Source organism: Lactuca serriola, chromosome 3, assembly GCF_051521515.1.
Source record: "Lactuca serriola cultivar US96UC23 chromosome 3, Lser_US96UC23_V15, whole genome shotgun sequence".
Classification (NCBI taxonomy): domain Eukaryota; kingdom Viridiplantae; phylum Streptophyta; class Magnoliopsida; order Asterales; family Asteraceae; genus Lactuca; species Lactuca serriola.
This window is the reverse complement of record NC_136410.1, coordinates 282597151-282614204: the sequence shown is the minus strand read 5'-3', so window position 1 is coordinate 282614204 and position 17054 is coordinate 282597151. Positions and strand designations below refer to the sequence as shown.

The following is a 17054-nucleotide window of genomic DNA, read 5'->3' as shown; positions in this document are numbered from 1 at the left end:
GGATCCGTCAAATTTCCTTTTCTCGCCAACCTCGACTTTGCTGGCAGCTCCTCCGTTAATCATATCCTCCACAGACTTGGTAGCCCAGATAGCTGCCTCCAAAGTAGGTGCCTGACGCACTGGCACCGCGTACTCCCATGGTAATCCCTTTGCGTACTTATCAATTTTCGTCAGCTCATCCGGAACAAGACGCAAGGCAAATTCCATCTTTTCAGTGAAGTTGTTCGTGTATTCATCGATTGACATGCTCCCCTTCTTTAGGGTTAGAAACTGGTTCTCTAGCTCGAGCAGGTTTTGAGCTGAGCAGTACTTTCGTTTGAATTGTACCAGAAATTCTGCCCATGTCAGTTCCAGGGGTTTGTTGGGGCTTAAAGTCTTCCCCAAAGTATTCCACCAACGTACAGCGCCTCCTCGAAACTGACGCACTGCAAACGTGGTCTGTAGCTTCCCTCTGCAACCGCATGTCATGAAAGCTAACTCCATCTCCGAGATCCAATCCATGACTCCGATTGGATCTTCCTTTCCCGTGAAAGTCGATGGCTTGCAAGTCTGAAAATCCTTGTACTTGCATCCATTTCTCTCGAATCCGTCATCTTGGTTATTTTCTTGAACTATTGGTTGGTTGACTTGACCAACAGTTCCACTGTAGTCTCCTTCCTCAGTCTGCCCTTCGTTCAACTCGGGCTGTTCGATTTGAATAGTGCCTTCCTCTCGATTTTGCTGGAGCAAACGTCTAGTTTCCTCCATTTGACGATCCAACATAGCCTGGATCATCGCTTGCACTCCGGCCATCGTGACTGGCTCAGGTGCAACTTCTTCTACAACAGGTATTTGTTGAACCACTGGGGGTTGGTTCCTATCTTCATTCGCGTTCACGTTTCCGCTACGGGTCCTTGCCATCTTGATCTATACACCAAATAAGGTGAATTTAGATCTTTATTTAGGATAGACGTTTAAATCGTCCTTATCACTCCGAAACGTTTACATGCTAGTTCTAATATCGTAGTCGTACGTTTAGAATCCAAAACACATAAGGTTTCCAGATCCGGTCGGCAAAAGACCATAGATCCGAACAAATAACAGCATATCATGCACAAAGCATTTAGCACATAAGGGCATTTTAGGCAGAGTTCCTAAAATAAGCTAGTGCTCACACCTCACAATCATCGCTTAGCATTCTAAGTTTAAGTCTAGAAATCCTACAAATTCCTAGTTCGCTTAAACTAATGCTCTGATACCAACTGTGACATCCCCAAAATCACGGCCAGAAAAAGACCGGTTTGTTTATGCTTTGTTTAAAAATCAGAGTTACATTTTAAATGAAAGTGTTGCGGAATTTGTCCCAAAACAAATATATGATAAAGATTTATCAAAAGCATTTCCATAGAAATGTATTTCATTAAAAGACTTGGGATGTCATGTTCGTACAGATCAAAAGCATAAACAGTACAATATAAGCCTTACTACATTATTTCATATCTACAGGCCTATATCCGTCCCTCGTCCAAAACATCACACCTATGCTCATGCGCCACTACCTGTAATACAAGAAACTGAGTGGGTCAGGCTTGGGAGCCTGGTGAGCACATAGGGTTTTCAACCCACAATAAATAAGTTTATTAATTTCATCAATCAACAATAACCCGATTACCCGTTCCCGTTATCCTCACTTTACGTCCCTAAACACCTATCATAAGGGACCTAGCCTAAGGATCATCATCGGGACGGACACTACTGCTAAGGGGATTCCTTAACAATAAATGTCTTAAAGGCAACCATGTGGGGGATGGAGTACACCGGTGAACACATCGTTCACAAACACCTACAGGTTGCGAGCCTGCTAGTGTTCCACTAGACTGTCTAGAAGAGTCCGTGGTCGTCATCCATACTCCGCTAGATGACAGAAACAACAACATCAACATCGAGACCTCTCATCATTTTATCACACATCACCTATTACATCTACCCATGTTTTACCCCAACATTTTCGTAGATATAAAATACATATACAGTTTAAATCATTGAAAACATGTATAACAATGTTCATCCGGCATAGATAGCAAGTATTCAGATAATATGCACACATAGCACGTAATTTATATAAAATACTTCATATCTATGTGTAAGTTGAAAGGGACCATGCACTCACCTGATTAGGTGGCGACTCAGCACTCGGACAGCGCTTCGATACTCTCAAAACGATATTCCTTCGATAAAACCTAGTACCAACACCACTAGGGTTTAGTCTAACGATAACCGCGATGAATTAATATTCTAGCTATTATTATTATTATATAAGCGTTAAACGGTACTTATATAACCCATAATAATAGCCCAAGTACTTATTATAAGGTCCTAATAACATTACTATATTAAAACGTAAGCTAAACTAAAGATAGGTTAGGCGTAGCTCACTTACAGCGGGTTTTCTCAAAAACCGGGCTTCGCTGGAGCCGCGTTCTCGAGCCGAAAAGCTCTTTCTCGGGACTCCAAGAGCCTCGGGGCTTCCTTCGGGTGCTAGGGGGTTTACCTAGGCTTTAGGGGGCTTAAGGAGGCTTAGAGAGAGAGTGTAGAGAGAGAAAGAAGAGGGTTGAGGTGTGAAGAGAAGTGAATGCCCGACACCTCTATTTATAGTGCAAAAATCTGATGGACTCGCCGAGTAGGGGGGACCTACTCGCCGAGTTGGTCCATGTGGTGACCTTCTGGTGGTGCCACGTGTCCAATTCTGGTGGTTCCACGCCACCCCCTATCGCGTATCAGCCTTCGAACTTAGAAAAATCATAACATTCGCATACGAGCTCCGTTTTCGACGTTCTTTATATCCACGCGTAGGTAAAATCAAGATCTACAACTTTCATTTAGACTCCGTCGACTAATTCATGACCGATCTCAAATTTAACAGTAGGAGGCATTTAGACTGTTAAATGACCGCGAAGAATTCGTAACTCCTTCATACGAACTCCGTTTTCGTCCATCTTTTTACCGTTGAGTTCCTATTAATGAGATATTCAACTCTCATTTAGGTCACGTAAGCCAAAAACCGCTCGAACTAAAATTCGAGTTTCGGGCCGTGCACTGCCAAGCCGAATCTTAGAAAAATCATAACTTCCTCATACGAAGTCAGATTTGGGCGTTCTTTTTATCGACATTCTTAGTTTAACATATTCTACAACTTTCGTTTAGATTTCTAAGGCTAAATCTCACTCTATCGTAAATTCACTATTTACGCTTCCCGGTGCCGTGCCGGTTTTGCCGTAAAACTTCGACGGGCCATAACTTCTTCGTTGTAACTCGGATTTCGGCGTTCTTTATATGTACGAAAACCTTGAGACATATTCTACAACTTTATGTAGAGATATAGGGCTTATCTCACAGTTTAATTTTGACGCTTATTTTTATATATATATTTATAATTAAATAATAAACACATAAACACACATAATTCACATAATACTCAAATATTTCATCTTTTATTACTTCAAAAAGAGTTACAAGAGTTGACCTAGACTATTACATTGACAAAAATGCTTAGCCCTGAAAACCCGGGCGTTACAGCACCGATCCTTTTTGTCAAGAAAAAGGATGGTTCACACCGGATGTGTATAGATTACCGGGAGTTGAACAAGGTGACGGTCAAGAACCGTTATTCACTTCCGAGGATCGATGATTTATTCGATCAGTTGCAAGGGGCATCTTGGTTTTCCAAGATTGATTTTACATATGGATATCACCAGAGGAGAGTATGCAGGGAGGATATTCAAAAGTCGGCCTTTAGAACTCATTATGGGCATTACGAGTTTGTGGTGATTCCTTTCGGGCTCACCAACGCACCGGCATTGTTCATGGATCTCATGAACCGAGTGTGTAGGTCTATGTTGGATCGGTCGGTGATCGTGTTCATCGACGACAACTTGGTGTATTCGAGGTCCAGAGAGCAGCATGAAGAGCATCGACAAGAGGTTCTTGGGGTTTTGAGGTCAGAGAGGCTTTGCGTCAAATTCTCCAAGTGTGATTTCTAGTTACGAGAGGTCCAGTTCTTGGGACACCTCGTTAGTCAGAATGGGATCTTGGTCGATCCGGCCATGATTGAGGCAGTTATGCGATGGGAGGTGCCAAGATCCCTATCCGAGATCAGGAGTTTTCTGGGGTTGGCCGTTTACAATCGGAGATTTATCAAGGATTTCTCCAAGATTGCAGTTCCTCTCACCCGATTGACCCAGAAGGGTGTTACTTTTGTCTGGGGGCCCGATCAGCAAGTATCATTTAAGACTCTTCGCTAGAGGTTGTACGAATCTCCAGTGTTATCCCTTCCATAGGGAGTAGAGGACTTCGTGGTCTATTGCGATGCGTTTATTTCAGGGATGGGTGTGGTGTTGATGCAGAGGGGTCACGTGATAGCATATGCATTGAGACAGTTAAAGCCTCACGAGACGAGGTATCCCAACCATGATTTGGTGTTGGGGGCGGTGGTGTTCGCCCTCAAGATTTGGCGCCACTATCTTTATGGCGTCCGGTGTACCATTTATGCAGACCATAAGAGCCTGAAGTACCTGATGGATCAACTCAACTTGAATATGAGATAAAGCAGATGGTTGGATGTAGTGAAGGACTATGACTGTGAGATCTTATACCACCCAGGCAAGGCTAATGTGGTAGCCGATGCCTTGAGTCACAGTGCCGAGAGCGCTCTGATCCGAGATATGTGTATGAGGATGACAGTGATGACTCCATTCTTAGAGACCATCCAAAAGGATCAAGTGGTGGCTGTGAGACCGGAGAACCATAAGAGAGAGCATGTGATTGGGCAGGTTTTCGAGTTTGTGACAGACAGTCGTCAGCTTATGACTTTCCATGGGCGGATTTGGGTGTCGTATACAGGTGGAGCTTGTCGTATATTGTTGGAGGAGGCACATAGATTGAGATTCTCGATCCACCCAGGGGCCACTAAGATGTATTTGGACCTGAAGAGAGATTATTGGTGGCCCTGTATGAAGAGGGACGTGTCATGGGTTGTAGAGAGGTGCTTGAGCTGTCGATGGGTTAAGGCGGAGCACCAGCGTCCACATGGTCCTTTGTAGCCTTTAGAGATCCCTCAGTGGAAGTCAGAGCATATTTCTATGGAATTTATCACCAAGTTGCTAAGAATTGCGCGTGGGGTTGATGCGATGTGGGTGATTATGGATCGACTGACGAAGAGTGCTCACTTCCTCGCTATCAGTGAGAGCTCTTCTGCAAAGACACTGGCCGAGATTTATGTGAGGGAAGTGGTAGCTCGACATGGAGTGCCAACCTCGATAGTGTCATACCGAGATATGCACTTTACTTCTAGGTTCTGGAAGAAATTTCATGAGGAATTGGGTAACCGGTTGCATTTCAGCACCCCGTACCATCCGCAAACAGATGAACAGAGTGAGCGGATGATTCAGACGCTTGAGGACATTCTACGTGCATGTGTTATGGACTTCGGGGGAAGTTGGGACACTTATTTTCCCTTGGTTGAGTTTTCTTACAACAACAACCATCATTCGAGTATTGGTATGCCTCCCTTTGAGCTTCTATATGGGAAGAGGTGTCGGACTCCCATTTGCTGGGGAGAGGTAGGGTAGCGAGTGATGGGTGGCACTAACATAGTGCTAAAGACGAATGAGCAGATTCAGCAAGTCAGGCAGAGGTTACTGACAACCCATAGTCGCCAAAAGCGTTATACAAATCAGCGACGATCCGAGCTAGAGTTCCAGGTTGGAGATTTTTTCCTCCTAAAGGTATCCCCATGGACATGGGTGATTCGATTCAGGAAACGGAGCAAGCTGGGGCTCGGATACATTTTTCCTTTCAGAGTGATCGCTGGAGTAGGTAGAGTGGCCTACTTGTTAGAGCTAACATCAAAGTTGATCCAGTTCATAACACTTTCCATGTGTCTCAGTTGAGGAAGTGTGTAGCCGATGAGATGGTAGTGGTACCCTTAGAGGACATTCAGGTGGATGCGAGCCTGAATTATATCGAGAGGCCAATTGCGATTTTGGATCGGAAGGTGAAGCTTTTGAGAAACAATGAGGTGCCCCTGGTTCAGGTCCATTGGCAACATTAGAGGGGATCCGAGTATACTTGGGAGCCGGAGTCTGAGATGGGCGAGTAGTATCCAGAGTTGTTTCCGGAGCCTCACTTCGAGGGCGAAGTCTGATGATTCTAGTGGGGGAGAATTGTAACATCCCGACTCCCATGTATTTCTTTTATTTATTTATTTATTTATTTATTTATTTGGAGTTTCATGAGTGAGTCAACGAGTTATGAGTCTAACTCGTCGAGTAGAGTCTGATTTGGTCATGTGGGTTTAATGACCGACTCGACGAGTCAGAGAGCTGATTCGCTGAGTAGGTGCTGTGAGGTGAAACCCTATATCTCTGGGGTTGGGGCCTATTTAAGATAACTTACAACCTCATTTCTACCTCATCAGCTGCTTAACACCCCTGAGTGAAACCCTAAATGTGTGTAGTGAGCTAAGAGAGTTATGGGGCTAATCTTTGAGTATTCTATTGCATCTTTTGAGGAAAAGAGGAGATTATCCAGCAAGGAACGAGGAGGAACTGTTGGATCTAGTGCTATATCGACCAGAGCTTCTGTGGAAGGTAAAAATCCTACACCTTTCTCATCTTATGGGTTAGATCTCATGATTATGGAAGATTATGGCTTTTACCACCATTTATTGGGATATTGAGTGCATTGAGTCTAACAGGAGGTCTAGACTTAAGATATGGACCTTGTGAGGTCCATAGAGTCCAAAGGTCCCACCTTTATGGAGCCATATAAGAGTATTTGTACTAAAACACCCTTGTTAGAGTTGTATTGGCATTTTAGAGGAAAATATGACATGCATGAACGTAAAGATCGAAGCTTTACGTGACATTCGAGCCTTGGGAGCCTAGATCTAGAGTGTGGAGTAGTAGATCTGCCTTGAAACGACTGAATGAGAATTCAGACTGAAGGGACTCGCCGAGTCAACGAGTCGGCTAGGGTTTTCCCCGATGAGTCTGTACATGGGTAACTCAACAAGTTGATGAGACAACTCGACGAGTTGAGTTGGGTTTTCGCGAGGTTTTGAAGGAACAAGGGGGACTCGGCGAGTCACATAGATGCACTCGGCGAGTCGAGTCAGCATGGACAATTGACACGAGTGTTGACTTTAGGGTTTGGTCAAGGCAGGGAGTATGGGGACCGTGGAGGGGTAAAATGGTCTTTTACCCATTCCATAAGTTTGAGAGAGAGATTTACCTAGTTTATTTCAAGTTGTGATTTAAGTGTTGATTAGAGATTATTATCTTATGTGTTAGGTGGAGGCTAGTTCGAGATTCGTGTATGAGATTATTAGTTACTTGATTATGAGGTGAGTTTTCTCACTATACTTACCATGAGTGGTATCTATGTGTGACCGGAGGGTCTTATGTGTTATATTGAGTATTTTGATATATCATGCATTATGTCTTTGTGATTTATGCTGAGTATTATTAGTATGAGCTTGTTGAGTTAGGACAGGAGGGTCCACCCGAGTTGTAGGACAGGAGGGTCTCCACTGATACACATTGGCCAAAGGGTCGTATTGAGTTAGCCTCGAGTGGCTAATGTGATGTGTGTGGTATTTTGGGGAAGTCACTAAGCTTTGTGCTTACCTTGTTATGTGTTATGTGTTTTAGGTACCTCTTAGGATAACGGCAAAGCACCGACTTGATTGTACACACGCTTCAGTTGGAGATATGTTTTTGGAGGATCCTGGATTTGTGTTAGAAACAGTTTTGGAACATGTGTTTTGATAACTTGATGTTTGTGGAATATGTGGTTTTGAAATGAGATAATTGGGTTTTTAAATGAAAAATTTTATTTTTAAAATTTTTGGTGTTACAACAAAGGTCAAAGAGAAACATGGAGTACTATAGTCTAGCTAAAGACTTAACCTAAGCTAAAGATCCTCAAACCTAACTTAAAAAAAAATAACTCAAATTACCTTGGTGACAACTTATCTGTGGTACTGATTTACATATACATAATACATATATTCTAGACTTTAGGAGTTTTTTATTGTCATAATGCTAAACTCTAATTAATCATGTGTCACAATGCGTTGTGATTCATTGGTATAGTTAGATCTTGAAATCGTTCCATGCTATAGCACCGAGTGATGTCTGTCCTGTTATTGTATATGTAAACGCACTTATGTAAACGTATTTATGTAAACGTACTCATATAAGCATAATCATCTAAACGTAATCATGTAAACGTATTTATGTAAACGTACTCATGTAAACGTATCTATGTAATTGTATAGTAGTGTACTGTAATGTTCTGCGTGTGCTAGCCGTAACGTGTATTCTCTCTCTATCTAGCATGTATAGTAATGTATTGAGTGTACTAGCTGTAATGTGTGTTCTCGCTCTATCTAGCATGTATAGACTCATGAATGAACTGACTCGTGGTATGATTTCGCATTCTAGTAATATAACTAGTACGTATCAACATGGAAGTATACCCTTGCTACCCAAGGGTATTTGAACTGACTGGAAGAACCTTTATGACTATGTATGTACACATGATTTATATAACTAATATTTATACGACCTTCGGACGGATACCCGATACCTTACCAGACCACATCCCAACGGGGAAAAGGAAATAAAGCGACTAGCCTTCCTAAGTCCTTTAAACATTTCTTATATAACTATACATACATAGGCATGCAATTGACAATATCAAAGCATAAAATAAGTTTTGTAAAGCCTTTGAACATGATTACTATCCAAGAAAAGATCGACTTGATGTCAATCTATGAAACGGGTTGAAAGCATTTGTTTGATAAAACAGTTTAAGTATAAAGAAACATTTGTTTGAAACACAATTGTAAATGAGTTTGAAGTGAAACATATAGTGTATAATGAACAGTTTAATAAGGAGTTTTAAACATATAAAACGTTTATGAAACTCATTTGAATACAACTGTTTGGTAAAACGGCAAATGAGTAGTAAATCATTTGAATGCTGCTTATTAATCACATCTGATTGATATAATAACTAGCATGATTCTACTTGTATCCCCCCATAAAACATTTAAAAACATTTAAAACATTGATTAAGGGGTATGAACTCACCTGTAGTGAGTGGTACGGATGAACTGAAGATGTAGGATTGCTAGGTGTCAAGTGAAGTCTTGAACACACTCTATGATCCTAGTTAACATATAATATCACATATATGTATCCAATTAGTCTTTAAACAATTAATAAACAAGTCAAGACACCCTAGGACATGCTAAACACCTTTTACAAGTGTTATAAGTCTCAAGGATTGCATCTAAGTGTTGTAGGGAAAGGCTAGTGTGTTTGGGGTTCAAGGAACACTCCATTAGGGAGTTTACAGTTTTGTGGTCACTAGCAAAAGGGTTTATGGTTGTAAACCCTTGGGTTTACGATTGTAAGCTCACCCCCTTTGTGACCATTTGTTGTTTGAAGCTTTAAGAGTCCCTAGAAGCTTTTCTACTTGATGTATGTGACCATGGAAGGAACTTAGGGCACCATTCCACTCCTAAATGGATTTTAGGGTCCTATTACCATTTTCCTTTGAGTTTACTACCGTAAACTCCTAAGGTTTATCGAATTTGGGGGTTTTCAAGTCCTTAGCTCATCATGGTAATAGTCTAGGTTAGGTTCTAGGCATAAGGAATAAATATGGGACATTTATACACCATTTTGGGGTGTTTACGGTTGTGGGAGATCCCCAAACTGTAAACACATATAAATGAGGGTTTTCTTGTTCTTTTAGGTGATAAACACTTCAAGAAATGATCTAGGCAAGTCCCTAAGGCATTGTGAAGCATCTAGGCACCCTAAGGTACCCCTTTGCACCTTACTTGGTGTTTACGGTTTTGGGAGGCTCCCAAAACCATGAAAACCTTGTTCTTGGTGTTCTTGGGACATTTCCTTGATATTAAGATGTATAGCAAGCTTTAAATGACTCTAGTATAGAAGTACTTACTTTGTGGAAGCTTGAAACGAACTAAAAGTCCAAGAACACTAGTGTGTGTTCTTGGTGTTTTGGAAATCTAATCAAAAACACAAAAATGGATGGATGAAAATATGTATAATCACTAGTAGTTATGATACATCAACTAATCAAGCCAAGAAGTACTTAAGTTTTCGGGAAATCGGTTGAAAATCGGGATGATAGTTGAGAGTGTTTTGGAGTTTACTCTTTAGAATGAAAATGAGAAGTGATGCACTTTGGGGAGTAAACTCATGCTTAAGGCATGAGTTTACGGTTTTTGAAGAAATTTTTGGCCCAAACATAAAAGTTTGGCCGTGAACTTCTAAGCTACGTGGTATTCGCGGTTTTGAAATTTCAAGACTCGAGACGGCACATTCTTTCACCCGATCGTTTAAAGAATAATTATTATAATAGTCAAACGAACTTTAAATTTGTTAAAAACAAATAGAAATGAAATTGACTTATAATATGAAGTGATTGACTTTTAGGGTTTGACCGAATGAAAATTTCAGGTTCTCACACAGGATTACCTCCGCAACGTCAAGTCGAGTTCCAATTCGACTTAGTTCCAGAGGCTACCCCCATAGCCAAATCGCCCTATCGTCTAGCACCTGCAGAGATGCAAGAACTGTCCGGTCAACTTAACGAACTGCTCAGCAAGGGATTTATAAGACCAAGCTTCTCACCCTTGGGAGCTCTAGTCTTGTTCGTAAAGAAGAAAGACGGATCGTTTCGTATGTGCATCGACTACATGGAGCTCAACAAGCTGACCATCAAAAGTCGTTATCCGTTGCCTCGTATCGACGATTTATTTGACCAACTTCAAGGGGCGAACTTCTTTTCAAAAATCGACTTGAGATCTGGATATCACAAACTACGAGTGCTAGGGGAGGATGTTCCAAAGATAGCCTTCCGAACTCGTTATGGGCACTATGAATTTGTTGTGATGCCTTTCGGATTGACAATGCGCCCGCTGTATTCATGGACTTAATGAATAGGGTGTGTCGTCCTTACTTGGATCAGTTCGACATCGTCTTCATCGATGACATACTTATCTACTCTTGTAGTAAGGAGGAGCATAGTCAACATCTGCGACAAGTCCTTGAAACATTATGTTCGGAGAAGCTCTACGCGAAGTTCTCAAAATGCAAATTTTGGATTCGATGAGTCGAATTCTTAGGGCATGTGGTTAGCGAATACGGTATACACGTGGACCCTTCCAAAATTAAAGCCATTGATAACTGGTCAGCACCGAAGATGCCTACAGAAATTTGTCAATTTCTAGGCCTCGCTGGCTACTATCGTAGGTTCATTCAGAACTTCTCCCACATAGCAAAACCTCTTACAACACTGACCCAGAAGGGCGTGGCCTTTGACTAGGAAGAGAAACAGGAAAGAGCATTTCAAACGCTCAAACACGCCTTGTGCACCGCACCAATACTATCCCTTCCCGAAGGAATAGAAGACTTCGTTGTCTATTGCGACGCGTCAAATCAAGGACTCGGATGTGCTCTGATGCAGCGAGGTAAGGTCATTGCCTATGCCTTGAGACAACTGAAGACACATGAGGTCAACTACACGACCCACGATCTTGAGCTAGGAGCAGTTGTGTTTGCTCTGAAGATCTGGAGACATTAATTGTACGGAACGAAAAGCACTATCTTTACAGACCACAAGAGCTTACAACACATATTCGACCAGAAGCAGCTCAACATGAGACAACAATGGTGGGTCGAGCAACTCAGTGATTACGAATGCGAAATTCGTTATCATCCGGGTAAAGCCAATGTAGTAGCTGACGCCCTGATTCGGAAGGAATATTTTGGTCATAGAGTCAAATAATTGACTATGACTATCCATTCACACTTGTCCACACAAATTAAGGCAGCTTAGCTTGACGCTTTGAAGCCTAAAAAAGTGGCGGGTGAATCCCTAAGAGGGACGGATAAGAACTTGGAGGTTAAGGGTGGCAGAGCTTACTATTTCATGGACCGGATCTGGACCCCAAAACTCGGTGGTTTCAGAGACTTGGTCATGAATGAGGCGCACCACACTCGTTATTCCGTGCACCTGGGTTCAGATAAGATGTATCTGGATCTCAAAAATCTTTATTGGTGGCCTAACATGAAAGCAGAGATTGCTACCTTCGTGAGTAAATGCCTTACTTGCACAAAGGTCAAGGTCGAATACCAGAAACCCTCCGGTCTACTACAATAGCCTGAGATACCGGAATGGAAGTGGGAGCGGATAACTATGGATTTCATAACCAATTTGCCCAAGACGACGGGTGGACTTGATTCCATATGGGTCATCGTCGATAGACTGACCAAGTCTGCACACTTCCTGCCGATCAAAGAAACAGACAAGATGGAGAAACTTACAAGAACTTACATTAGGGAGATTGTAAGACTGCACATTATTCCCTTATCCATTATCTCGGACAGAGATAATAGATTGACTTCGAGGTTCTGGCAGTCCTTACAAAGTTCCCTAGGAACTAGGCTGGACATGAGTACAGCCTACCGTCCACAGACCGACGGGCAAAGTGAGAGAGCTATCCAAACCTTGGAAGATATGTTGCGAGCCTGTGTGATAGACTTCGGGAAATCATAGGATACTCATTTACCCCTTGTCGAATTTTCCTACAACAACAGTTATCACACGAGCATAAAGGCTGCTCCATTCGAGGCCCTCTATGGCCGAAATTGCAGATCCCCTTTGTGCTGGGCTGAGGTGGGTGATACCCAGTTAGCTAAAGGACGAGTTCCTAAAAGCACTCTCATAGGTCCGGAAATCATACGGGAAACGATGGAGAAGATCGTTCAGATCCGCGAACGATTGAAAGCTTCCAGAGACCGATAGAAAAGCTATGCTGATAAACGTAGGAAACTGTTGGAATTCCAGGTGGGTGACCATATTCTATTGAAGGTCTCATCCTGGAAGGGCTTGATACGCTTCGGAAAGCTTGGAAAGCTAAATCCAAGGTACATTGGGCCTTTTGAGATTCTCGCAAGAATCGGCCCTGTAGCTTACAAACTTAACTTACCGCGCGAACTTAGTAACGTACATTGTACCTTCCACATATCGAACTTGAAAAAGTGTCTGTCCGACGAGACTCTTGTTATTCCACTCGACGAGATCGAGATCAACGAGAGCCTCAACTTCGTGGAGGAACCAGTAGAGATCATGGACCGAGAGGTCAAGCAAACGAAACAAAGTCGTATCCCGATAGTGAAGGTTCGCTGGAACGCCAAGCGAGGACCGAAATTCACTTGGGAGCGCGAGGATCAGATGAATCTGAAATATCCTCATCTATTCGCTTAGTTATTTGTAAATACTTTATTGGCTTAGACTTTAATTTCGGGACGAAATTCCCTTTAACAGGGGATGATGTGACAATCCGAAATTTTCATTTGGTCAAACCCTAAAAGTCAATCACTTCATATTATAAGTCAATTTCAGTTCTATTTGTTTTTTTTAACAAATTTAAGGTTCGTTTGACTATTATAATATTTATTCTTTGAACGAACGGGTGAAAGGATGTGCCGTCTCGGGTCTTGAAATTTCAAAACCGCGAATACCACATAGCTTAGAAGTTCACGGCCAAACTTTTATGTTTGGTCCATAAACTACCCCAAAAACCGTAAACTCATGCTTCAGCATGAGTTTACTCCTCAAATCACATCACTTCTCATTTTCACCCTAAAGAGTAAACTCCAAACACTCTCAATTATCATCCTGGTTTTCACCCGATTTCCCGAAAACGTAAGCACTTCTTGGCTTGATTAGTTGATGTATCATAACTACTAGTGATTATACATCTTTTCATCCATCAATTTTTGTGTTTTGATTAGATTTCCAAAACACCAAGAATACACACTAGTGTTCTTGGACTTTTAGTTCATTTCAAGCTTCCACAAAGTAAGTACTTCTATCCTAGAGTCATTTAAAGCTTGCTATACATCTTAATATCAAGGAAAAGTCCCAAGAACACCACGAACAAGGTGTTCACGGTTTTGGGAGGCTCCCAAAACCGTAAACACCAAGTAAGGTGCAAAGGGGTACCTTAGGGTGCCTAGATGCTTCACAATGCCTTAGGGACTTGTCTAGATCCATCCTTGATGAGTTTATCACACAAAAAGCACAAAAAACTCACATTTATGTGTGTTTATGGTTTGGGGATCTCCCAAAACCGTAAACACCCCAAAAGGTGTATAAATGTCCCATACTCCTTCCTTTTGCCTAGAATCTAACGTAGGCTATTACCTTGAAGTGTTTAGGACTTGAAAACATAAAAATACCTTAGTCCATAAGAGTTTACGGTAGTAAACTCATGGAGAAATGGTCCATGGATCATAAACTCCATTTAGGAATGTATAGATGCCACAAAACACTTCCTAAGGCTTAAACATGAAGTAGGAATGCTTGGATTAGCTTAGAAGGCTTCAAACAACAAATGGTCACAAAGAGGGTGATCTTACGACCGTAAACCCAAGGATTTACGACCGTAAACCCTTTTGGTTATGACCACAAAACCGTAAACTCCCTAATGGAGTGTTCCTTGAATCCCAATCACACTAGCCTTTCCCTACAACACTTAGATGCAATCCTTGAGACTTATAACACTTGTAAAAGGTGTTTAGCATGTCCTAGGGTGTCTTGACTTGTTTATTATATGTTTAAAGACTAATTGGATACATATATGTGATATTATATGTTAACTAGGATCATTGAGTGTGTTCAAGATTTCACTTGACACCTAGCAATCCTACATCTTCAGTTCATCCGTACCACTCACTACAGGTGAGTTCATACCCCTAATCAATGTTTTAAATGTTTTTAAATTCTTTTATGGGTGGGAATACAAGTCGAATACTTATAGTTATTACATCAATCACATGTGATTAATAACAACAAAGCCAGTGATTTTCTTACTGTTCAAACTGTTTATCAAACTGTTTTGCTTCAAACTGTTTTACAAATTCTTATACTTATCAAATATGTTTACTTAAGCTCTGTTATACTCATTATCAAATGCATGCCTATGTATGTATACTTATATAAGCAATGTTTAAAAGGCTTAGGAAGGCCAGCTCACTTTATTTCCTTTTCCCCGTTGGGATGTGGTCTGGTAAGGTATCGGGTATCCGTCCGAAGGTCGTTTAAATATTAGTTATATATCATGTGTACATATATAGTCATAAAGGTTCTTCCAGTCCATTTAATACCCTTGGGTAGCAAGGGTATACTTCCATGTTCATACGTACCAGTTACATCACTAGTAACTTACCATAGGTGTAGCACAAGAGGATAGCAATACTATTACTAGAACAATGAAACATACAATGATTCAGTTCATTCATGAGTCAGTACATTACTATACATGCTAGATAGAGAGAGAATATACATTACAGCTAGCACACGCAGAACATTTCAGTACATACAGGCTAGACAGAGAAAGAGTAAACTTTTCAGTTAGCACATTCATTACATGTATATTCATGCAGTTATGTGAACCATCAGACGGGTCATGGCACTTCCTGCCATGACCGTTTTTGTATCCCGAATCTCCTTAACTGGGGAGCGTATGAGTTTGCATATAGATCTATACTAGATTGACTATCCTACACCTTGCTGCTCGCTACAGTGGGACTTGCAAGTCTACGGGTGCCAAATGTCATTTCTTACGTTGTCTTACATCGTCGTTTTACTAGAGTCGGTAGCAGGATACAGGTCGATCACATGTTACTTTGAACACCTTTTGTTTTAAGGTAGTTAGTACAACGGTAGTCACTTATTACAAATACTACAGTACTATAATATTTTCCCATTACATTCACTTCGTGAATATTCACACGATGCACGGTAATGTAAAAACTATATTTTTGGTTAATGATAGTCGGAATTGGGAAAACACACACTCTAACAAGAGACACACGCACAGACACTAGATGCCGTGGTAGAAAGCTACAGTTAGTAGGAAACATAGGGCTTTCTAGGAGAGTTCAATCATTTTACAAAACATTATACAAAACATCTTACAGAACATCTTACAAATGCCTTCATACAAACACAAACATTAATATACTTATGATTTCACCAGCTTTAAGCTGATACTCGCTTTCAAAATAACTTGTATTCTCAGGTGACCAATAGACAGGTGCAGGTGACAAGATTTTGAGAAGATGGAGTTCGTTCAAGACTCATATTTTATTTTGATATGTATATTTTTGTGTCTATATAACTTGACAGAACACACATGTATGAATTTATATTATTAATGCAATGGATGATGTTGTTGCTTGTTACTATTATTCATTGTTGTGATACTGTACATGACGTCCTCCGCCCCAGAACGTTTCCGCCGTTCATGGTTTTGGGGTGTGACAACTTGGTAATCCTAATTTTGGTGTGTTAACAAGAGGACAAGTTAGAGAAAGAAATGGAGTTCTTAATGTTCACCAAGAGTTTTTCATATTCAATGCTTTTATTTCTAAAATTGAACAAAAAATAGTCAAGACTGCATTTGAACATCCTGATTGGGTTGTTGCAGTGCAATTTGAATTAATTGAATTTGAAACTAACAAAGTTTGGAGGTTAATTCCTAAACTAGATGATGTTTTTGTGGTTGGTTTAAAATGGATTTTCAAAAACAAAGTTGATAAAGAAGGAAATGTGGTTCACAATAAGGCAAGGTTAGCTGTAAAAGGTTATTTTAAACAAGAAGGAATTTATTATGATGAAACTTTTGCTCATGTTGAAATATTCAAATCAATGCGGATTTTTCTTGTGTATGCAACTCACAAGAACTTTAATGTGTACCAAATGGACGTGAAGTGTGCATTCCTTAATGGTGTACTCGAAAAGGATGACTATGTTGACTAACAACCTGGACTTGTGTATGATAAGTTTCCTAATCATTTTTATATCCTTGACAAAGTTGTTTATAGGTTAAAAGAAACACCTAATTCTTGGTATGCAACTTTGACTAATTTTTTGAAAATCACTAAATGTAAGAAAGGATCAAT

General features: G+C 40.9%; 1 protein-coding gene across 1 annotated transcript; it reads left to right on the top strand.

Annotated features, from left to right (window-relative positions):
• Nucleotides 1-6508: 6508 nt before the first annotated feature.
• On the top strand, nucleotides 6509-16911 carry LOC145096270 (putative mitochondrial protein AtMg00820). The gene is made up of 2 exons (XM_079034024.1): nucleotides 6509-6626; nucleotides 16541-16911. The coding sequence occupies exons 1-2, from the start codon at nucleotides 6509-6511 to the stop codon at nucleotides 16909-16911; spliced, it is 489 nt and encodes a 162-aa protein (XP_078890150.1).
• The last annotated feature ends 143 nt before the right edge of the window (nucleotides 16912-17054 follow it).